This window comes from Stegostoma tigrinum, chromosome 10 (genome assembly GCF_030684315.1).
Source record: "Stegostoma tigrinum isolate sSteTig4 chromosome 10, sSteTig4.hap1, whole genome shotgun sequence".
NCBI classification, from domain to species: Eukaryota; Metazoa; Chordata; class Chondrichthyes; order Orectolobiformes; family Stegostomatidae; genus Stegostoma; species Stegostoma tigrinum.
In genome coordinates, this window is record NC_081363.1 from 86,720,599 (window position 1) to 86,744,022 (window position 23,424).

The following is a 23,424-nucleotide window of genomic DNA, read 5'->3' on the forward strand; positions in this document are numbered from 1 at the left end:
GGTTAGCCATGGAGTACGGAGTTACAGGGCTAGGGTAGGGTAGTGAGTCTGGATGGGATGCCCTTCAGAGCCTCGGTGTGGACTCAGTGGCTGAATGGCATGCTTTCACTCTGTGAATAAGAGGAGCACAGAGATCTCAGAGGGCTGAGAAGCTGGATATTCTTCCAGATGTAGGGTTTTCAAAACAAGGATGAGAATCTTAAAATCATCAAGCGACTTAATCAGGACCATAGGAGTGATAGGGAAAGGAACTTGATGCAAATTAAAACACTGGAAGCAGAGATTTGGTTGACCTCTAGAGAACAGAATTTGGGAAACCAGGCAGGAGTGCATTAGAATTGTTGAATCTGCAGGTAACAAAGCCGTGAATGAAGCAATGATCTGAGATGGCAGAGTTGCATGATAGAGGTAAACTAGATAGTTCTATTGCTGACACAGACATGGGTTTGAGAGCTCATCTCAAGTTCAAATGCAGCGCTAAAATTGGGAATAGACTTTTGCCAGCGAGAGGGATGTAAAGAGTGGCTAGTGAAGGGAGTTTGGAATGAAAATCAAAAACCGTGTCCTTGGCCTTGCCACTGTCAAATTGGAGGAATCAGGTACCGGATGGTGGATAAGTAGTTAGCATTTCGCAGCAGTGGGGGAATTAGAAAATGTTGGTAAGGTAGAGCTAGGTTTTGTCAATGATGTCATCTAAGGGCAGCATGTAGGTGAAACAGGAAATGGGATGGAGCGAAGGATACATCCTTTGGAGCATCCTTCGAGGTAATGAGACCTTTATTGTAAGTAATTCCATGGCTATTGTTGGATGGAAGAACCAAAGAAAAAAGACTCGATGGCTTGACAATGGTGGGCAGATATTGGAGGAGTTTGACGTGATCAGCAATATCGAAAGCTGTCGAGGGAAGGTGTCCATCTTCAGAATCAAACAGGATGTCATTTCAAACTTTAATCAGAGCTGTTTTACTACAGTGGCAGAGTAGAGTGGAATAATGCCCAAGGATATGCAGCGTGGAACGAACTGGATGCTTCTTTTGAAGAACTAGTACAGTTTGCAAACTAAATCCCCTCCTATGCTGTAAAATTCAGTGATCTTGCTCCTTTCTATCAAATTGCCACATTTCCCTATCCTGAAGTCCTTGTCGACATTCATGTAGTTCCCAATTTTCAACAGTTCATCAGCTGAGCTGATGAATGGATGTTGGCTGTTTCCCAGTGTGGAAGATCTGGAAAATTTAGGGCAAGCATCCTAGATTTTTTGTAAGGCTTTCTATGTTGCCAAAAGCTTGGGAGCTGCTTGGCTTCTGACTCCTCAGCTTTAGACCAGCACACATCAGAGTGGAAACTTCCTTTGCAAAAATCAAGTGTAAAGTGGTTGCTTACATCCGAAAGGTAAAAGAAACTTTTCATGTCAAACCAGGCTCCATTTCCTTTTTAATTAAGTTATGAGAATGTGCAGAGTTGTTTCTTTATGCAGGTTTTCTGCGATGTTAATCTGAAGGTTATTGCTGTTCAAAGGACAGCATTACAACTTGCTCACATCACTGCTCCCCTTGGGGGATTGAAATGGTGTTGCCACAGTTACATTTCAAATTATAAAGTCGCCATAGCTCCATCACCCTATAGAGGTACTCTGTTATTCGAGAAAGATTAAAACCCCACTCGTCATCTAAGGGTCACCATACCTCAGGTGAGGGGAGAGGTTGAGAAGGAGGATTGGTCCGGGAATTGAACCTACACTTTTGGAATCACTCTGTATCACAATCCCGCTGTCCAACCACCTAAGCTAAGTGACCCCCAATTTCAAATATATAGCACCCCTTAAAGTTTTAGCAAAGATTTGTAACTCGGGTTGTGAGTGAAGTTGTTGACTTGCCTGCCGAGCTGGCTTGTTTCCAGACAGACATTTCATCACTATGCTAGGAAACATCATGATGGCATCCTATAGCCTGAACAAATATAAAGCACCCTTTTATTAACTGGCATCTTTGGGACGAGAAGTGACCAGATAATCAACAGGTACGTGTTACTGCTGGAAGCCCTGACCAAGCGAAGGTTCAAGATGTCAAAATTCCTCAAAAGATTTGTGTAAAAATATCAACATACCTCCTAATATCAATGTAAAAACATACAGTAAGGATTAGAGATATATACTTTATTTACAGCATAAATACTCTGACATCGCAGTATTTGATTCTTGCCACTTTATCAACAGTACCAATTAAAGTGAAGTTTGGTCTACTTGCAATAAAGAATTATTCCCTTTTGTATTAATTTTATTTGAGAATAAACTCCAGCTGCAGTGTTTCAGCATTCCTACAATTAATTATTCCCACTTAGCGTGGGTTACTATAATCTTTCACATTCTGAATGGCAACTTCTAGTGTCTAAGTTCTGCATGACGGGTTTTGTGATTCGCTTTGTTTAAATGAGTTGTAATTGTCAACAGATCTCTAGAATATAAGCCCCATGGCTGGTACCTATGGCACTGTGTGAAGTGTGGCATTGTTCCATTCCTTCGCTGTTCTGCCTTGTTCTTCAACTACTTGCTTGGAGTACCACCTCCTGAGGAGCTGTCAAAGGGTAAGTGAAAAGGAATTTGCAGTTTTAACTTGGGGATGTATAGTTTTTGGTGGATGTAATTTTGGACTTTTGCTTTCAAGGCTAGCAATGACAAATCAGGAAAGCAAGGATATTAGAAGTGTAGACATTGTAAAGTAGTTCTGAAGAGGGATTTTAATGATCTGAGTATATACTGGGACAGTGCTAGTTTAAGGGACACGAGGAACAAGTGTTCTGAGATTGTGTTTTAGGAAAGTTTCCAAACAGTATGTGTAGAGTGCCACAAGAAAGGAGGCCCTACCAGATCTGGTCCTCAGAGCAAGTATCAGTGGAGAACGGTTAGGGGAGAGTGATCATGTATCATAAGGTTTGGCATTAGGTGGGAAAGAAAAGTGAACAATTCTAGAGGAAGATTAATCAACTGGCAGAGAGCCAATCTCAGTGAGGCAAGAAGAGAGCTGAGTTGGATAGACTGCAACCAAAGGGGGAATAACAGCTGAGCAGTGGCAACAAAAACAAAGTTGCTGGAAAAGCTCAGCAGGTTCGGCAGCATCCGTGAGGGAGAAAACAGAGTTAATGTTTCGGGTCCAGTGACCCATTACTTTCCAAAAAAGACGTGAGTTGGGCCCAGTCAAGCTACATTTCCTCAAAAGGTAAGGTAGGGCAGTCTCATCAAGAGATCCCTGAGTGACAAATGAGATATAATTTAAGTTCACGAAGAAATCATGTGCTCATAACAGGTTTGAGCTAGAAACACAAATGCAGACAAAGCCAAAATAAAAGCTTCAGAAAGTGAGTTGAAAAACAAGTAAGAGAAATGATGAGAGATGATTATAAAAGACTGGTAGGCAACATCTCATTAGGCATAAAAGGCAAAAGGATTGGCAAAGGAGGAGTAGTGCGGATTATGGAGCAAAAAAGGGACTTTATGCATGGGGGAAGAGGCCTAATGTGTTAAATGAGTACTGTCTGTATATGTGAGGCATATTCTATCGGGCCATGATGACAGAGAATGAAACTCCATCAGGAGAAGGGTTTAACATTGACAAAGAAAAAGGTATTAAACAAGTTGTCAGTACTTAAAGTTGATATGGCACTGGGATAGGATGAGACATAACCAAGGATATTGAATGAAGGGAGTGTAGACATTTAAGAGGCACATGATTTTTCAGTTTTCACTGGATTTGGGCGTGGTACCAAAAGGCTGGAGAATTGCAAGCATTATTATACCCTTGTTCATAAAGGCTGAAAAACTAAGTCCAACAATTTTGGACCAGTCATCTTAGAAACAATTATTTGGGATTGATTTAATAATGACATGGGAATAGGTGGGTTAGTTAGGAAGATCTCCAAATTAACTTGAATTTTTTGAAGCGGTAACAGAGAGATAATGACACTAATGCTGTTGATATGGTATACATGGACTTCCAAGATCTGATTGATACGTGCCACACAATAAACTTGAGAAATTTTATAGGTCATGGAATAAAAGGGGCAGAGCAACATAGTTACAAAATTGGTTGAGGTATAGGAAACAAAGTGTAATTAAAAGAGTATTTTGGGGCTACAGGGAGGTTTGTAGTGGAGTTCCCCAGGGGTCAGTTTTGGGACTCTTGCTTTGCTGAAAGATCTGGATCCTGGTGTGAATAGACTATTTCTAAGTTTGGGGGTGATTTTAAAAAAAAATTAGGAGCTTTGTAAGCTATGATGATAATGTAGGAATTTAAAGAACTTTTTAAAGTGAAGTGGATGGATAGGTGGCAGACGAAGTTCAATGCAAAGAACTGTGAGGTAGTTCACTTTGGTGTACGTGGGCAGACAGTTTAAAATAAAGGATGTACAGGAATAGTGAGACCTGCTTGAATATGTGCATGGGGATAAATTCCAGAACTTAGGGCCTATTCAGCTGAGAGCTCAACAACCAAAGGTACAGTGATGAAAGTCAGGACTGTGCAAGACTGGAATTGAAACAGTGACCGTATCCAGGAGAGGTTACTTATGTTCAAGTGTGGCTAGTCATCAAAATAGGTTCTCCTTCAATGCCTAGTAACTGTTTGCATTTCCAGAATTTTACTGTTTCAATAGAACAAAATTATTGGGTTTCAGCAGGATTCTAATCAAAATCTTCGAGTTACCGTCCCAATCTGGAATTATAATTTGCAGCTCCAACCAAGACATCTAATTTCTATATCAGAATTGTGAAAAAAGGAATTAGGAATGTATTTCTATAGTGCAGGAATAAATGAACACTTGGCTTTACATACTAGGGACTGAAAAAATGTGATTGCAATCATCAAATAAGTCTGTGGGCTAGAGAAAACTGCAAAGCAATATTGATGAATTGGTGAAATGGGGAAAATTTTTGCAGATTGAATTCAGTATTAATTAATGAGTAGGTGGACTTGTTCCACAGGAAGGTGATAATATTTTGGGGTAGGTATTTAAGTTCACAAGACATTAAAAGTAGTAATAAAAATGATAAAGCCATGCAAATGTTTAATATTTTGCTGGATTTAATGGAAAATCTACATAAAACTTTTTGTCCACAGTTGGAGTACTGTATATCTTCTTGTTGCTATGTAGCTCCTCAGTGCTAGAAAGATATTGCGGTCTTAGTGAAATTACAGTACTGATTTAATAGGTGGCTGTTTGATACAAGCAAATACAAATAAAGCCTTGAAAATCTAGGGAATTACGGGGTGATCTGACACAGGTGTACTTTTCCTATGGCCAAGTGGTGTGGACCAAGGGAACATTTGACAATTAAATGTAAGATCTGTTGTTTCTTTAGGGAGTGGGGCAGTTGTGATTCTATGGATTGCACCAGTTGAGTTGATAATTGAGGCAACAGCCATCCGAACATTTAAGGATATGTGATTGAAGAAAAGGGGAATAAAAGGACCTGGGGGCAACCGTGGTATTGAGAGTATTTTAAGACTGGCATAGTTCATTGTTGGAATTTCTATAAAATAGGCCGATGGTTAGGATGGAGCCACAGGCACAGTCAATAGGAAAGATTTGTTATGAATGGTATGTGGAGCAATCGGAGTGTGAAGTGGCCAGAAAACACCAACTTGTCTCTGAATAAATAGACATTAATGAGATGTACAGTCAAGAGAGACTAGTGCTTAGAGAATAGAGAGTGTGCAGCAACAACAAGGTGGCAGTATTGTTGTCATTATGATGTTGAGAAACTTGAACAAATCAGAATAAACAAACTGTACATGATGAAACATTATAACTGTTGTATTGTAAAGCATGTATTGAATGATGTCAGCCATTTGTGATTAGGAGTTCTTAGATGTCATGGCAAAGTCATACGCTGCTTTAATTGCTTTTTGTATTAACACAGCTTTAATTTATATTTCATACATTCCAATTGCCTGGGTCAGCTAAATCAGTTGCCAACATTCATGTTGTTAAATCTGGTTCTATTATCCCAGATTCCCAAATTTGCTGCTGGGAAAAGCAGCATTAGCGTCTATAGTCAGAATTTAAATAGGGTCAATAGAAAAGTGACTTTCAGCTTGATTTTACAATGCTGTGCCAAACATTTGTTCCACAAAGCTAGTTAAAATCTCCATTAAACCTCACTGACTAATCCTTAAACAAGCTTTAGTGTTTTTTATAATGTGGAAGTTACTAGCTTCACACCTGAAATGAATCTTGCCTTTCTTTCTAGATTCCCCTGAAGGGCAGTTTGAAGCTTTGTGTCTTTACTTGGCGTTGCCGACCAACCTTTTCAAACTTTTCCAGGAGCACAAGGATGTAGTATCTCCTTTGCTACAAAGGTAAGTACAGCTTCTGTGCTTGAAATAGATTTCGATCATTTAGAAAAGTCAGTAGCAAGGATAGAAGTGATGTTTAAAGCAAAGGTTCTCCTGCCCTAGGTGATATTCAATAGAAAGATTACACAAGAACGTGCAAGATTGGAGCAGTTAATCCGGTCAGCCCTCCTAACGCTATGCATTGTATCCTAAGAATTAGTTCACAAATTTAAATTGGAACTGTGTTGTTAAAAATAATGTTTTTAGATGTATTTTTAAAAAGTAAGGCCTGTCTTCCTTCAGATTCCAACCATTACCTTGTCGTTTTGAAGCTCCACATTCCTTCACCCAGCTTACCCATGACCACCTCACTTTCAGGTTTTGCTAATACTGCTGTTAAAGGTCCCTAAGGTAGGAGGTTTAGTTTCCATTTGCCACTCTGTAGTAGTTAGTCAAGGCTGGGAGCTCAGTTATTTAGGAACAACGAGCCTGCAGATGGTGTCAAACAGTTTCATCATGTAGATTCAGTTCCATCCTTGTGTAAGTTAATGTTGACAAGCAAGCAACAGAACAAACAAGTATTGTGAAAATAACTCATGAGGCTATCAAGGATTATTGAATGCTCTGAACCTGGAAAGGAACGTTTGAGGGAGCAAGAAGCTTATCTTGTGTAAGAAATGAAATTGAAGATTAACTGGGAGAGCAGATAGAATGATGGTATTGGAATGAACTTAAGATGGTCATATGGAACATAGGGATAGGAAGAGGCCAGTCAGCATATCAAACTTACTCCACTATTTAAAATTGCAATTCCAGAGATTCATAACCCGTTGAGTGATAAAATGTTTCTCTTTCACCTATCCCTTTAAGTATTTTGTAAGTTGTAATTAGGTCACCTCGGATTCTTCAAAACTCTAGAGAATACAGGCCCAGTTCACCGAATGTCTACTTGTGCCATCCCGAGCACAAGTCTGGTGAGCTGTCGTTGCACTGTTTGTATGAGGATAATATCTTTCCTGAGTTAATTAGACCGAAACCTCTCGTACGATTCCAGGTTCGTAACCAGGCTCAGACTTTACTACACCTATACTCAAATCCTTCAGTGATAAAGGCAAATATTCCTTTGGCCTTCCTAGTAGTTTGCTACAGCAAAGTAAGTAATAACTCCACTGCATAGATAGTCATGGAGATTAATCTTTGAAGCTTTCTGTGGGCTTTTATGATATACAGTTCTTTGGGAGGTAGGAGTTCACATAAGTATGAATTGGTTTAATTTTGTATCAAAACAAATTAAAAATGTGATTGTTAGACATCATACTCTGAATAAACCTAAAGATTGTGGCCTTACAGTTAGTGCAGTCATATTCCTGGATCTTTGGGGCTTATACAAATTGACTCATTTGTTTTAGGTACTTATTGCACTGATCTTATAAAAATAAGCTGCGGCAGAAAATGTTACAGCTTTAACATAAAATGCATTTTGTCGTTAGCTTGAAACTGTCAACTGTTTTAAATTTGAAAAATTATTTGCCCGCAGACTTGTTTAATTAAAGTCTGTGTAATTTTTTGCAGATGGTGTTCCGATTCTGCAGTGCAAAGCTTTCTCAAAGGAGAACGAGCAACAGTCCGGTTAGTGATCTCTTAATGCTTCCTCTCTGATCTAGGTGTGTTCATGTTTATTCCCCCCTCTCTCAATCTTTTTCTTTATTTACTGCTCACTGAACTAGTTATCTTCTAAAATAAGAGCAGAATAATGTGCTGCTAAAGAGTTGCATCACATGGAAAAACTCTAATCCAGTTGACTCAGACAGAAATTGACATGCTGTGTATTTCCAGCATTTGGAAAATGTTTCTGTTTGTGTTTTTGTTTCCTTTTATCTTTACTCTATCTTGTTAGAAGACAGCAGCACAATTAATTTAATCATAATTTTGATATAGCAAAACATCCCAAACAGTTCACTGGAGCATTATCACGCACAAATTCACACCAGTCCACAAAAAAAGTGGTCTTGAAACATATGATCACGAGCTTGGTCAAAGTTTTGGTCAAGCACTTTGAGGAGTGACTGAAAGGAAGAAAGAGAGATGAAGTGATTTCGGAGAATTCTAGAGATTAGCATCTAGAAAGCTGAAAATGGGGCTCCTGGAAATGGATTGAAGGAATTGAGGATTAAAGTTTGCCAGAATAGAGGAAGAATGGGAATTTCAGACAGTTGTACAGCAAGCAGTTACAGGGGTGGACGAGGCAAGGCTATGGAGGGATTTGAATGCGAAGGTGAGAATCTTTTAAAACTTACAGTATAACAGAAACAGGATTAAACCATGCAACCCATTGAGCCTGCTGCACCAAATTAAATATTGTTAACACCTCACTTGGGTCGTGTTGGAAATCAAGCCCAGCTATGCCTGGAGTCATCACAAAAGTTAAAGATTGTTTAAAAATTTGCAAAACTCCCCAGTTTATCTGACTTTCAGATCCAGATTGATAGCACCAACCAGGTTTCTGATTAGAACAAGCATGACTATTATTAGACAGCATTAGACTTTAGATACAGGCATGCAGTTATAAACCATCAGCACATAACACTAATTAAAAACTTCAATTCCTTATAAACTGCCCGTTACACACAGTCAGTGTCAAATATGGAAAGAGGGCAAAATCTAGCAAGACAGTTCAGTACTCTTCGTTATCAGGTGCTTTGGCGAGATGTTCTTCTGACTAGTGCGTTACTGTAATCATCTCTCTCCAGTCACTTCCACTGCTTGGTAAGAGGTGGCTGCTTCACTCAAAACGTCTCTGATTATCAGTTAAAACTCTCAGTTTACAACAACTATTGCAACTGGCTTTCTTCAGATTCATGTGAGCTTTCACTGCAAAGGACGGAGGGACTACTGCTGAGCTGGGAAAGAACTGTCTCTCTGTCTGTTTTTCTCTATCTCCCCCTCTCCACCCAACCCCCCTTCCCCTTTCTCCCCCTCCCCGTTCCCCCCTCCTCCCCCTCCCCATTCCCCCCTTCAAGCTCACAGAAATTCCCAAGTTCATGAAGCAATCTTTCCTATGCTGACTGTGCCCAGATTATTTTTACCCCAATGTCCATTGACCACATCCTCTAGTATTTTCACTACTACAACTACTACTGATATGAGGCTGATAGATCTGTGGTACCTTTTTCCCCCCCCCACTCTTGCTCTTCTGTAGAATAGCAGGGTGACCTATCAATGCTTCCAATATTTGAAAAAATCATTCCTGAATCTGTGGAATATTGGATGATGGTTGCCAATGCGTTGACTGTCTCTGTAGCCACCTCCAGCTTGTTCAAAACTCTGGGGGATTATAGGCTACTGTGGATCACCTCTTGAGCCCCATTAATTTCCCTAATACAGTCTTCTTGCTGATATTACTTTCTTTCAACTCCTCATTCTCTTTAGTCATTTGGATCTGTCCTCTGGGAATTTTTTCAATGAAAATGGACACAAAGTAAACATTTAGCTTATCAGCCATTTCTCTATTCCTTTTTATGAAGCTATTTTTATATCTTTTTCTGTTTATATTTGTTTTCTATTCATCCTTCTCAGTTTCTTGGTCCACCTTTTACGTATTCTAAACCTTCCCAATCCTCAGATTTGTCACCATTTCTAGCCATTTATAAGCCAATTCTTTTTACTTTCTTTGCCAGTCAGGGTTGATTATCTTTTTTGAGTTTCTGGATCTTGAAGGAATGTATAGTTGCTGTAAGCCTTTGCGCAGAGGCCAGGTATAAAAGGTTAAACATTTATAAAATCTAGTAACTAAGCGCACCAGAACAAAGTGCTTGCATGCAAAATTAAAATGAGACAGCCTGCTGCTATCAAGTTCTGCAGTGTTTCCTGTGGGGCAATTTGAGTAAGTGCATTAGCAGCTAGGTCACCTGGGAGAACCCTGTGACAGCTAAATTAGATGAGAGGGAATGCATGTGAATTGCAGAGAGCAGTTGTACTTCTGAATACTAAAAACAGATCTGAACTGTGGTTAAGCATTTTTCTGACATTGTGGTGCATGTTATTCGTGTGATATTGAGAATTAACTTTAAATTATCATTTGTATGTCATTTGAGTGCTTATTAAAAAGTTCAGTTCTCAAGCTGTTGCTGTTGCAGAGAGCCATTTTCTGCTAATCTTGACTGAACAGTATCAGATTCAGTTTCTTTTTGTCTTCTCAAGACACTTAAGATGGAAATACTGAATGAGAGGTGTGGTGGTGACAATGTGAGCTCTGTGAATTCATTCTCTGCTCAAATTGTTCCTCATCAGCTACTCTTGCTGTGGAAGCCTGATGCTTTCTCTCCCTCACACTCTCTCCCTCTCCAACTCCTTCCACCCTCACCCCCCCCATCCATCCATCTACTTTGTGGAATTTACAGGAGGCAGTGAGTAAGTTCAGAGTGGTCTTGTTTGATCTTTTTCACCCCTCTCTCTGAAGGCTGACAGCAGCATATGGTTCTGAATGAGATTATGGTGTTTGTATTTAAAATAATATCCTGTCAGTGATGGTGATGCTACTTGACAATAATTTCTTTCTTCAAAGATATCCAAGGGAAAGAAACCAATTAATGGAACTTCCAGAAGATTACAGTTGTGTTCTGAATCAGGGTTCTCAGTACAAGTGAGTCCATTAATCAACTTCACGCCTCAATTTTAACACACTACTTTTTTATAATTCTTGCATTGCAAAAAGTGGAAGAGCTTGTAGACCCACGTTTTGATATTGAAAATTTAGCTAAACAATTGACATTGAGGTTGGATGGAAAACTCTCTTTGAGCTGGCATTTAGAAACCTTTAAACACTGTTGGTTGTTTTCACATTACATCTCTCTCTATTAAGCTCCTGCTGTTGTTGCTCTGCTGTGAGCTAAGAGAGCCAGGGCTGTGCGGCTTTGGATGAAACTGACACTACTTCACAGAATAGATCTCTTTTCTAAGCCAAGAGCTACAGCTTGGTATATAATGTGCATTGATCGGCAGCACCACCGTGGTTCTATACTAACTGTGAGCAGGTTTGCTTTCTCATACACTGTCCCTGAAGAGTAGGCAGCATCAAGGAACTTCTATGGCCAGAAGTGTGAACGTGACCCTATACTGCAAGCATTCTTCCAAAAAAAATCACAGGATAAGTGTTGGATTTTAGCTTCAAATACTGTCAGACAGTAAATCCTGTCATTGCTGGGTAGCTGCTCAAGCAATCAGTAATTACTTGGATTTTTTTTTAAAAAGTTATTCGTGGGATGTAGCCATGACAGTCTAGGCTGGTATTTGTTGCCCAGAGGGCACTTAGTGTGAACCAGAGCCATGACTGCTGAGAGTCCAATCTCACGTGGGCCAGACCAGGTAAGGACACCTGAATTCCTTCATTGAAGGACGTTAGTGAAACACAGTTTTTATGACAATTAATGTAATTTCATGGTCATCATTAGGACAGATTTTTTTATTCCAGACTTCGAACGTATTCGGGCTTCACCAGCTGTCATGATGAGATTTAAATCCTCGTCCCCACAATATTAGCCTAGAGTTCCAGATTAGCAATCTGGTGACATTGTCACTACATCGCTGTCTCCCCTATGATCTTTATTATAGCACAGAATGAGTATTAAACTTGTTAAGCGAATGCTTGCTAATTGAATTGACAGTTAATTAATTAGTTCCTCTCCCTCACTCTTTCCCTATAGCTCTACATGTGTTCCTGTTCAACTCCAATGCTGTTTGAAAGCTACTACTGAATCTACTTCCACCACTTTTTCAACAAATGCATTCCAGATTACAACAATTTACTTCACAATAAGATTCCTCTGTGTCCCCACCCCATTTCTTTATTTACTGCTATTAAGTCCCTAATGTTCTTGCCAGTGGAAATGTGATACTGAATATTGAGGGGAGGATGATGTGTTATTGGTGGGACATTTACAGAGCCAGAATTTTGAGCAGATTTCTACAATATCTATAACAGGTGCTCGAGATCGTCTGATGATGAGACAAAGAATTTAGCACTCTGCATGTTCTGTGGAGCCATGCTGTGTTCACAAAGTCAATGCTGTCGGGAGGAAGTAAATGGAGAGGAAGTTGGAGCCTGTGCAGCTCATGCCATGAACTGTGGATCTGGTTTGGGCATGTTCCTCAGGTATCTTACCATACACACTGAGTGGTGACTGGTTTCATGCCTACTTCTACAGCATAAAGATAGCATAGAATCATATAGAACAGAAGCAGACCATTTGGCTCTTTATGTCTGTGCTGTCAAATTCTATCCACTTGACTACTGTTTTTCCATAATGTTGCAAGTATTCATTTTCAAGCGAATAAAGTGTGAAGCTGGATGAACACAGCAGGCCAAGTAGCATCTCAGGAGCACAAAAGCTGACGTTTCGGGCCTAGACCCTTCATCAGAGGCCCGAAATGTCAGCTTTTGTGCTCCTGAGATGTAGCTTGGCCTGTTGTGTTCATCCAGCTTCACACTTTATTATCTTGGATTCTCCAGCATCTGCAGTTCCCATTATCTCCGATTTCATTTTCAAGCAGATGCCCAGTTCCCTTCAATAGTTATGAGTCTGTCCTTTCAGACAGGTCATTATTTTCTCAATCGAAATACTTAATTTTGCTTCTCCGCAAGTAAGATCAGCCTAATCTGGTACAAAATGATTGGTAAACTTAACATAAAATTGCAGAGTATCAATTCCACAGTGAATGTGTAACGGAGCATTGCTTCAAATATAGTCAATTTTTCATTGCATCTGTAGTCACAGACTTGTTATGATGCGGGGGGTGACATTCGGCCCATCTTGCCTCACCTGTTCTATTGTCTAGTGCCAATCTACTGCACTTTCCCATATCCCTGCACACAGTTCTAACCAAATAATCATGTAACTGCATCAGTTGAACCTGCCTCCTCCACGTTTCCAAGAAGTGCATTCCATACTCTGACTACTTGCTGTGGGAGTGGTGGGGGGGAGGAATTTGCTCACATTGCCCTTGCTTCATTTGCATATCATTTTAAATCTATGACCTCAGCTGTATCACACTGCTACTGTCCTTCTTATACCATGATCTGTAACTTCCTTCACAAATCTACTGTGGCACAATATCAAATGCCTTCTGGAAATCCATGTATACCACACCAGTAGCGACCTTTTTTGATAACATGTCAAGAAAACTCCATGTAGAAATCCAAACTGACTCTTGTTAATGAACTCACTTTTTCCGTGGCATTACTAATCCTATCCTAAATAATTGTTTTTCGAAGCTTCCCCACCATCTAAGAAAAATTGACTGGTCTGTAATTGCTGGGATTATTATTACAAGCTTTCTTCAAACAAGGCTGTTATGTTGCAGTTCCTCTGGCATCCTTCCCAAATCTGAGGAGACTGAAACATTGTGGGCAGTATCTGTGCAATTTCTGTCCTCCCTCCCTTCAAGATCCTTTGCATCTCATCCAGTCTCTGTGCCTTATCAAGTTTAGGTGCCAGTAGTGTATCCAGGACTTGATTTTGAACCCTTCCTAGTGAGTGTTTCCACAAATGCAAAGTATTCATTTAACACTTCTTTCATACCCCCACTTCTCTTTGCCAACCCTGTGTTGGTGAAGAGTCACCTTTGATCGCTTCTGGTTGGATTACATTGCCGTATACTGAATGCATTGGTAGACATCTGCATTTGACATGGTTAGGCTCACACAGCAGCATTGAGTTACAATTAGTGAGTCAGCAGTTGGAGCAACTGGACCCCAGCAAGAATCCAATACTTGTGATAGAATTGGCAAGAAAGGAGAGTGTAAAATGCCGTTACTCGTTTAAATGTTTCTTATCATTTGTTCCTCCAGGATACGGGAATGTCAAGTGCTACTGCTGGCAGGAAAAAATAGAGGGTGTTTCATACCTGCTCCCTACCTGGATGATTATGGGGAGACCGATCAGTGGCTTAAGTATGACTTTCAAAATTGTTTATCTTTATCTACTAATGAATACAGGATGTGTAGCTATGTAATATCAGTAGTGAATGAGGACTGAGCACACTATGAATAGATTAAGTGTAATAATCTATGAATAGATTAAGTGTAATCTAAGATTAGCACTTCAATAAATGCGAGGAAAAGCATTAAGATCTCTAAATCTGAGTGACACCTAACACAAATAAATGATGAATTAGGGAGGGACAGAAAGACTATTGTTCCTCAATTAATACATTGTTGGATTGCTACACATTCGTCACCTTTTTCTTTTCCCCTATGGTGCCTCCACAATCACTTATTGTTGAATCTCAGCAAGCTCTTCCTTTTCACTTACACTATCCACATCAGTAACCATGTAGTGCTGCAACAAAATCCTTCTTTTAAAATTGAGCAACTTAAGAAATTAAAGTCTACATATTTTGAAACTTTGTACTTTTTTTCCTAAAGGAGAGGTAACCCCTTGCATTTGTGCAATGAGCGATACAAGAAACTCGAGCGTCTATGGCAGCAGCATCGCATTCTGGAGGAGATCACAAGAAATCAGGACACAAATCAAGTAGACTTCGGTTTTGAGTGGCAGCAATTCTGAACACAGTAGTTGACCCCACCATGCTCGACAGCAGAAACACCACTAACCTGCTGTTAGCAAAATGTCAAAGGCTAGCCTCTAAGCTGATTAAATTGATGTGGACTGCTTTTAATCTACTGTGTATATAATCCAGTTTCAGCATTCCGATCCTATCCACAGGGAAACCAACTTCTTTTTTGTACAGCCTATCCTTTGGGACAAAATCTACTAGGGTGCTGTACACTTTCATAGGGACTGGGGCGGGTCATTGGTGTTGACTTGTCAGTGAGAAAGAGACCTGATTGTGCAGGGGAAATATTAGAAATTTGAAAATATTAACATCATTCCCCCTTCCCCTGTCCTGTATGCAAGCTACTTTCTTGCGTACTGCACCACAGGGGAAGACATGTCGCTGTTGTCATGACTATGCCAATGTGAAGAGCATTTCAAGTAGTGAGAAGTCAAAACCACCAACTGTGATATTAGTACCTCTCTTCTATCTAATGCTCCATCCTGTTTACAATAAAGGCGTAAAATAAATTTACAATACACAGCTATCTTCAGAGCACATTTGGTACCTGGGTAAACATGTAGTTTGATCACTCAAGGAGTTGAGATTCACATTTGTATTCTTATAAAATTCTGCACTGACAGGCACATTTTGATCAATTGAATTAATTGTGAGGTGTATGCAGCACTTTGCATTTAGAACTGTATCCAGTTTTGCTGAAATTATTTCTGAAAATCAATATTGTTTATAATGCAGAAGATACCCCCCCCCCCCAACACTTCTCAGTAAAGGTTAATTCAGTGTCAGAGTTAGTACTGACAATGTTTGGAAAAATTGAGGAGGGCCTGATGAAGCAGAGAAGCTTGTTATCCTCTGGTTTAATCTTGCTGAATTTTAACATTGTAACCTGAGAGAAGATGGTAATATTTGCATTTAACAAGTGTTTAAAGTTCTGACCAGTTGCAGAAAGATTCAATTGTAAAAATTTATTAGATGCCCAGGTGCGATATGCATGCCTGTCCAATTTCATACAACGCTATTATGAAAGTGATGCCCATTTGTATTGCGAAAGCGATGTTGGATTTAGGAGAACTCTTAGCCACTTTTGAAAACAACAGATTCTGCATTTCTTCCATCTCTATCTGATGCAGGCCACTTCTGGCAATAACTGAAATTTCAACAGATTTTTTATACAGATAATTACAAAGGAAAATTGTACCAAATGCAGTGTTTTCCTTTTTATTAGGGAGAGGACTATGTTAAATAACATTACTAGATGATAATTATACTGTTTGTGTTTGTTTTTAAATCACATTATTACATTGCTGGCAGTTCATCACTGCTATTGCTTGAATTTTCACAACAGTTAGCGTGGTGCCTGGAGTTAGGTTTCTAGACTATATTTCAAATTTTAAAGGACTAACAGAAGATCCTTGAATCTGAAGCCTTATGTTGTAGTGTTCTAAAAGAGCTGGCTGTAAGCATAGTGGATGCATTGGTTGTGATTTTCCAGAATTTCCCAGATTTCAAACCATTTCTGCAGTTTAGAAGTTAGCAAGTATAATACTGACGGAACTCAAGAAAGGAGCAAGAGCAAAACCAAGGAACTTCAGGCAAGTCATTTGTCAGGAAAACACTATTCACATTTTTGCTATTATTAAAGACACCTTAATAATCACTTAGAAAATCAAAGCGTGATGAGACAGTCAGCATGGCTTTATGGTCAGGAAATCATACTTGACAAATTTATTAGAGTTTTTGGCTAAGAAGGATAGGTAAAGGTAAGCCAATTGATGTAGTATTCTGAATTTACAAGAGCTATTCAATAAAGTCCCATGATATGGACTGGCGGAGTTGGGACAAATGAGGCATTTTAAAAATGGCAAATTGCAATTAGTAGTGTGCCACAAGGATTAATGCCTCAGCTATTCATAATATGTATTGATTACTATTGGTTTCTTTGTCTAAGTTATGTCTCCAGGCTTCCTGCTACAAGCTGAGGAGCACACAAAGGTATCTAGACTGATTTAATTGATTGGTCAACAAGGTGGTTGATGGACTGTCATGTGGAGGTGTCTAAGGTAACAAGAATGCAAAAGCAAAATTCTTCTTAAAGCCATGAGACTTTTAAATGTTTGCATACAGAGAGAGACAAGACCTGGCTGCTTTTGAACAAGGAGCACAAGCTAGCGTGAAGAGAAAATACAGCAAGGAATTAGGGAGATAACTGGTATTTAAATTGCAAAAAGGCCTTTCTTTAAAAAAGGATTTTGAGTGGAAAATAATGAGATGGTCTCTGTAATTATATAGGGCTTTGGTCAGATCAACCTGGAATATGTTTGCAGTTTTCATTTTCATATCTAAGTAAGGATGAACTTGCTTGGCAGTTCAGCAGTAGTTCACTAGACTGCTTCTTGGATGGGCTGCTACTTGAAAAGAGACTGGGTAAATTGGGCTTATATTCTCAGACACTTAAAGGAATGAGAAATGAACTTGTTGAAACGTACAAGATCCTGAAAGGCCCTGATAGGATTCCCATGGAAAGGATGTTTCTTTTACTCCTGGGCTGGGAAATCTGGAACATGGGGAGGCAATCTCTTGTGAAGTGGCATGAGGACAAATTTTTTTCAGTCTAAGTTCTCTATCCCAGGGCAGTTGCGGATACTCCAAGGAGTATTGTCAAGGCTGAAATACTGTTGATTTCTCAGGGAATTGATTATGTGGAAGAGGCAAAAAGTCAAGTGGAAGCAATTGGACCATCCACAATCATACTGGATGGTAGAACAGGTTCAAGGAGCCAAGTAGCCTCCATTTCTTATGTTGTTATCCTGCAACAGCCCTGAGCACAATGTTGCATTGTGAAGACTGTCTGTCAAGTGGGCTCTTTCCTGGGTATTGTTTTATAATTAGTTGAGTGAAGTTGCACAGGGGCTACATGGATCAGATCCTACAAGAGTTGAATATTTCTCTCCCTTTCTAGTTTGCTTGCTGCTGTCCACAGTAATCCAGGCAAACATTTGTAATTACCTGAGGATAATGTTATCAGGGTGAACATACAATGAGCTGTAGTTTGCGAACGTCAGTGTTTCCGGTCACTAGTCATTACCCAGTGGAAGTGATCTGAAATCCTTATGTTAATCCGGTTGTTTGAGGAACCCTCAAAGCAATTAAATATTGTACAAGGAAACGTGAAGTCCTTTTTTAAAAAGGAAGCGTCGTCATTGAATTCAGAGTGGTGGAGACTGTATATGTTGACACTGCTTTTGTTATTAGTTCAGGCCATGTTAATATTGTGTTCAATAAAGTAATCTCTTCACGTCAAAGTGAATGTAAATCTGCGTGCTTACACTAATGGTGTATCTGAAATTGACGTAGCCAATGCCCTTCACAAAAGTCAGGAGTTGAATTTCTCCCTTCTTATCATTAACAAAGTTAACTTTTGTTTGTGTCATTTAAGTCTTTTCCTATTTAGTAATTCTCAACAAAAGCTATACTGGGTGTTCTGTAGTAATCACTCAATCTGCTGGCCTTATTCTTCCTTCAGGATTACTGTGATGTTTAAAATTATCTTGTCATTTGAGCAGATATTGCTCATCCTTCATTGCCCTTCAGCTGAATGGCCATTTCAGAGGGGAATTGAGAATCATCTGTATTGCAGCAGGTCTGGCGTAAAATGTAGGCCAAACCAGGTAAGGAGGGCAGATTTCCTGACTCGAACGACATTTTGTGAACCACATGAACCAGGTCCTGTGACAGTGACTACATGGTTGCCTTAAGGACAGCCTTGATTCACAGATTCGTATTTAATTCAAATTTCACCATCTACCATGGTGTGGTGACAGTTGGGTGTCTGGATTGCTAGTCAATGTGCCAACACCTACCTCCCTGCTGGTCTACCAAGCAGCACCCATATCCCATGAACAAATAAAGAAGAAAACACCAGAGCAATAAGTTTCTAACCTGAATTTTGGGAATGAATCCCTTTCTTGCTCCCCCTCAGATTCTGGTTTTGATCATTGTCTCAGTGCAATAGAAAGTTGAGCATTTCCCATAAACCAGGAAACCCTCCTCCATTTTGCTGATGACTTGAGGTTGTTACACAGATAACTTCTGCTATAAGTATCTGTCAGCCTTGGCTGTGATGTCCAGTTCAATTTATTGCACTGTGGGGAATCATCTGAGCTCACCAATGAAAATAAGAGTGTGTCAGAGGATGCCATTGCACCTCCATTTCAGTAGGTGAGTCAATGCCCTCAGGAAACAATGGGAAAGAATGCACCCGAGGTGCCTTAAGTTTCAGACAAGTTTGTTGTTTGCAGTCTTTGTCCATTTCTTAGGGGTAGCTTATCAAATTGAACTCTTGCAAAAAGAAAGGAGAGTCTCGACATGGCACCCTTCACTCTGTTACTGTTGATGATGCGTTTTGCCTGATAGGTTTTTATGGACTGAAACGGCTTGATCTCTGATCCATTTTTGAGTTTTTCATGAGGTCTCTGTGAATTGCCATGATATACAGGGTGACAGATCAGTGTAGACTTGAATGATATGTTTCAAAAACCTGGCATGATTCCTGATTGTTTGTGATTAATATGTCTTCTCGTGTAAGTTTTTTTTCTATCTATTAGAGTAATCCTCAGGACAATGTGAATCTTATGTAAATATATTGCTTGTGTTTACTTATGCTAATTCCAAATAATCAAATTGCTCTTGTTCCTGTTCTAATTTGAGGGAAAGTCTGAGAATTTCTGATGGAGTAGAAAATCAAGTGTTGTGATGTGACCACAAGTTTGTGCTCACAGAAGGATGTCACATCGGTACAAACAAAAAGGGAAGAAATCATTTATTTACCTCCTATTAACTTGCTGTTTAAGGTCAATGTCACTTATTTTCACTTATTGGAAGACTTTATCATTTAAGGGGAAGGGCTTCTACTGAAGAGGAAGGCATGTGTGTAATGCTTCTGTCCCAGTATCATATGCAAACAGCACTGTGTTTTTATGCTGATTTCATTCAATTGCACCATTAAAGTCATGTATTGGTTTCTTCCTCATGTATACAGTACCACTTTAATTCATAATGGAAATGTATTTATGGCAATAAATTAAATATTGTACTGCTCAGATTAATAACAGTATCTGTTCTGTGTGGATTAAAAGACTCTTGTGATGTCTTAATTTTATCCTCAAGTTTACATAATGGTGTGAAGTGTTTCTCATTGATGAGGGAAAAGTTTGATTTCCATCAGTGTGACATTTATACTGTTTGCTTGCACTTCTTGATAGACAAGGAGAGAGAATGGATCCAACGTGGGTAGATGCATTTAAGCTGAGGATAAACCTTGAATGCAACCACAGGTTGAATAGCCTACTCTTGATCTTGACTGATATGATGAGCTTATGAGCATTAAGTCAGTTTCTGCTCCTACTATCATGTTTTGGTGAAGAATTTGTACTTTACTCTGGTACTCCTATCACAGATTTCCTGCTGGCCCTACATATAGTACCTTTATTGCTAAAGTTCAGTGCCAGAATGTGGGTGCCTCTGACAGAGTCAGTTGTTGCTGCCCATCCCACCTTTTTTGAATTACAGCATTGAGTATCTTGATAGACCACATCATAGGGCAGTTGGTCTAGGACAGGAGTCCCACGAAGACCAGCCTGGATAAGAGTGATGCATTTCTTTCCCTACAAAACATCAGTGAGCACGTTGGGTTTTTATGACAATCCGGTGCTGAACAGTTCACTTTTCATTGACAGGGCAGGAGTTGTTATGGAGCAGGCTTGAGGTGCTGAATTGCTCGCTCCTGCTCCTAGTTTTTAATGCCAACTTCTTACATTTACAAATATTCAATATTGAAATCAAATTATCGCAATTTGATTTGAATGATCATTCTCTAGATTAGTAGCCGAATGATACACTATTAGGTTATATTGGATGGTTTCACAGGGGCACACTCGTAATACCCTTCTCTTTTGGTATAGTATCATTTATCTCTGGAAAAGTTGATGCAGGATTCTGGCCTGTTCCCCTATGCTCTTCAATATTCATATTGGTCCAGTAAACAATGACATTATGCAGATTAAAAAGGTTGGCATGTCTTTTTTTAAATGAACTGAAAATGGTAAGTGCAACTTGTCTCCTTGGGTTTGTTCGTTAGAACCAGCCAAGTGTTAGTTGCACAAAACCTGAAGTGGATGATTCCTGGAATGACCTCAGCTTTTAATTATGGCAATGGGACACAAACAGCTCAGTATTCTGTAAATTGCACCCTTAGTTTATAGATAAAATTGCCTCCGGAACGCAGAATTTCACACAGAACACTATCTCCTCTAACATCAGTGACATGAAGAAGAACACTGGAAAAGAGTTTCCCATTATATTGCTAACAAGATGGAAGGCAGCAACATTTCTTAAAGCAGAAGGTATAAAAACCGAAAAGTTTGCAACAAAGCTAGTGACCTCAAAGGACAAACATGCACTTCTATGCTCCTCATAAGACTTAGGTTTACAAGGCAGTTCAATGAAGTTTGTTTCACAATTTCCAAAATTCTTGGTCTTTTTGACCTCATTTATCCCCTGCAGGACAAAGGGATTCTTTCCAGTGGTGTGTTTGGGTATTTGGCATTAGCCTCAAGTGTAATTCTTAAACTGATGTAATAAAGATCTACAGATGCTGGAGATCTGAAACAAAAAGTAGAAATTACTGGAGAAACTCAGCAGTTCTGGCAGCATCAGTGGAAAGAAAGCAGAGTTAACATTTCAAGGCCAGTTCTGTGAAGCGTCACCAGACTTGAGTTGTTAATTCTTCTTTCTTTCTCCACAGATGCAGCATGATCTGCTGAGATTCTCCAGCATTTTTTTGTTGTTAGACTGATGTGTTGTTTCTCAAAGGTACCATAATGTGTGGGTGCTAGTATTGGACTAAGGTGGGTAAATTCAAAAATTGGACAACACCAGGTTATAGTCCACTAGGTTTATTTGAAATCTCAAACTTTGAGTCTATGAATCCACTTTGTCAGCTGAAGTGAGAGAGAAGCACACAGACACAGAATTTACAGGCAGAGATATTAAGGGCAGGAGATCAAAAGATGATAGAAACAGTGTGTGAAGTGTCAAATAATAAGTTTCTGCAGGTGATCAAAACTATCAGATGGTGCAGTGAAGTGTCAACAGCAGAAGAATAAATGAAGAGATAACCTGATTAAATGTGGCAGTGATAATTACAAAAAATAAGGTAGTGCTGGTTTGTCTCCAGCGCTACCTTATTTTTTGTAATTATCTCTGCCACATTTAATTGGGTTATCTCTTCATTTATTATTTAGCTGTTGACACTTCACTGCACCATCTGATAGGTTAGACCCTCAAAACTAAGTAATAAGTAATCCAAAACTGTAAAAATTAAGGTTGGGAAATCAGAACAACTTATCAACGTGGTGCTATCAAAACAGGACAGGAAGGAAGATTTTACAGATACAAAAGTGTGGCGGGGTCACGTGGTGGAACATGAACCCAAGGTCATGGTTGAGGGTGTGTTAATGGGTACAGAACTTGGCTATCAGCTTCTGCTCAGTGATTCTGCATTGTTGAGGTATCTCGAAGACCACCTTGAAGGATGCTTAACTGAAAATTGGAGGCTAAATGTTCTTGACCACTGAAGTGTTCCTTGACTGGGAGGGAACATTCCTATCTGGCGATTGTTGAATGCTGTCCATTCTTCCGTTGTAACATGTGCATGGTCTCGTCAATGTGCCATTCCTCGGACATCCTTGACAGCAGTATATGTGATAGACAAGAGCTGACTAACATGAGTATCTGCCCTGTATGTGGTGAGTGATGTTCCCATGTCTAATGATAGTAGCCATGTTGATGATCTGACATGTCTTGCAGAGGTTGCCATGGTAGGGTTGTGTGTGTGTTGTTGTCCTGAAGGCTGAGTAGTTTGTGAACAGTGGTCAGCTTAAGGTTTGGCAACTGTTTGAAGGCAAGAAGTAGAGGCATATGTATGATCTTGGCAAGACAGTTGTCATCATCCATGACGTTGAAGGCTGTATGACGAGCATGGCATAGTCTGTCCACTCCGGGGAAGTACTGGACAATGAAGGGTACTTTTATTGGACATATCCTGTGTTTGTCTTCTGAAGGGGGTTTTTGCAGTTTTTTGCGGTGGCACATTGGAACTGCAATCAATGAGTTAAATATTGTATCCCATTCTTGTGAAGCTGTCGTTCAAAATCTTTAGGTGTCTGTCACATTCCTCTTCAGGGCAGATCCTGTGTATGTGCAGAGTTTTTCCGTAGGGGTTATCCATGGGCTTGCAGTAGAGTGAGGTACTGAGCTGTCCATCCTTGATGGAGATGCCGGTGTCCGAGAATGAGACTGATTCTGAAGAATAGTCCATAAGAAGTCTGATGGTTGGATGAAACCCGTTGATACCACTGTACAGTCATTTTAATGATTCCTCGCCATGAGTCCAGAAGCCCTGAGGCATGGCATATTGGCGAGACCATGCAGATGCTATGACAACAGATGAATGGGCACTGTG

The 23,424-nt window shown here is 39.7% G+C and overlaps 1 protein-coding gene across 3 annotated transcripts in view; it reads left to right on the top strand.

The window, feature by feature from the left end:
* The window catches only part of ubr1 (ubiquitin protein ligase E3 component n-recognin 1), a 215,126-nt gene extending 195,110 nt beyond the window's left edge, over positions 1-20,016 (top strand). For all 3 annotated transcript variants that reach the window (XM_048537077.2, XM_059649358.1, XM_048537078.2), the window contains 7 exons: positions 2,450-2,583; positions 6,245-6,353; positions 7,902-7,958; positions 10,894-10,971; positions 12,310-12,480; positions 14,176-14,277; positions 14,752-20,016. In XM_048537077.2, the coding sequence (XP_048393034.2) occupies positions 2,450-2,583; positions 6,245-6,353; positions 7,902-7,958; positions 10,894-10,971; positions 12,310-12,480; positions 14,176-14,277; positions 14,752-14,893 (793 nt within the window). In that variant the 3' untranslated portion in view covers positions 14,894-20,016. The remainder of the gene's footprint in view (positions 1-2,449; positions 2,584-6,244; positions 6,354-7,901; positions 7,959-10,893; positions 10,972-12,309; positions 12,481-14,175; positions 14,278-14,751) is intronic.
* The last annotated feature ends 3,408 nt before the right edge of the window (positions 20,017-23,424 follow it).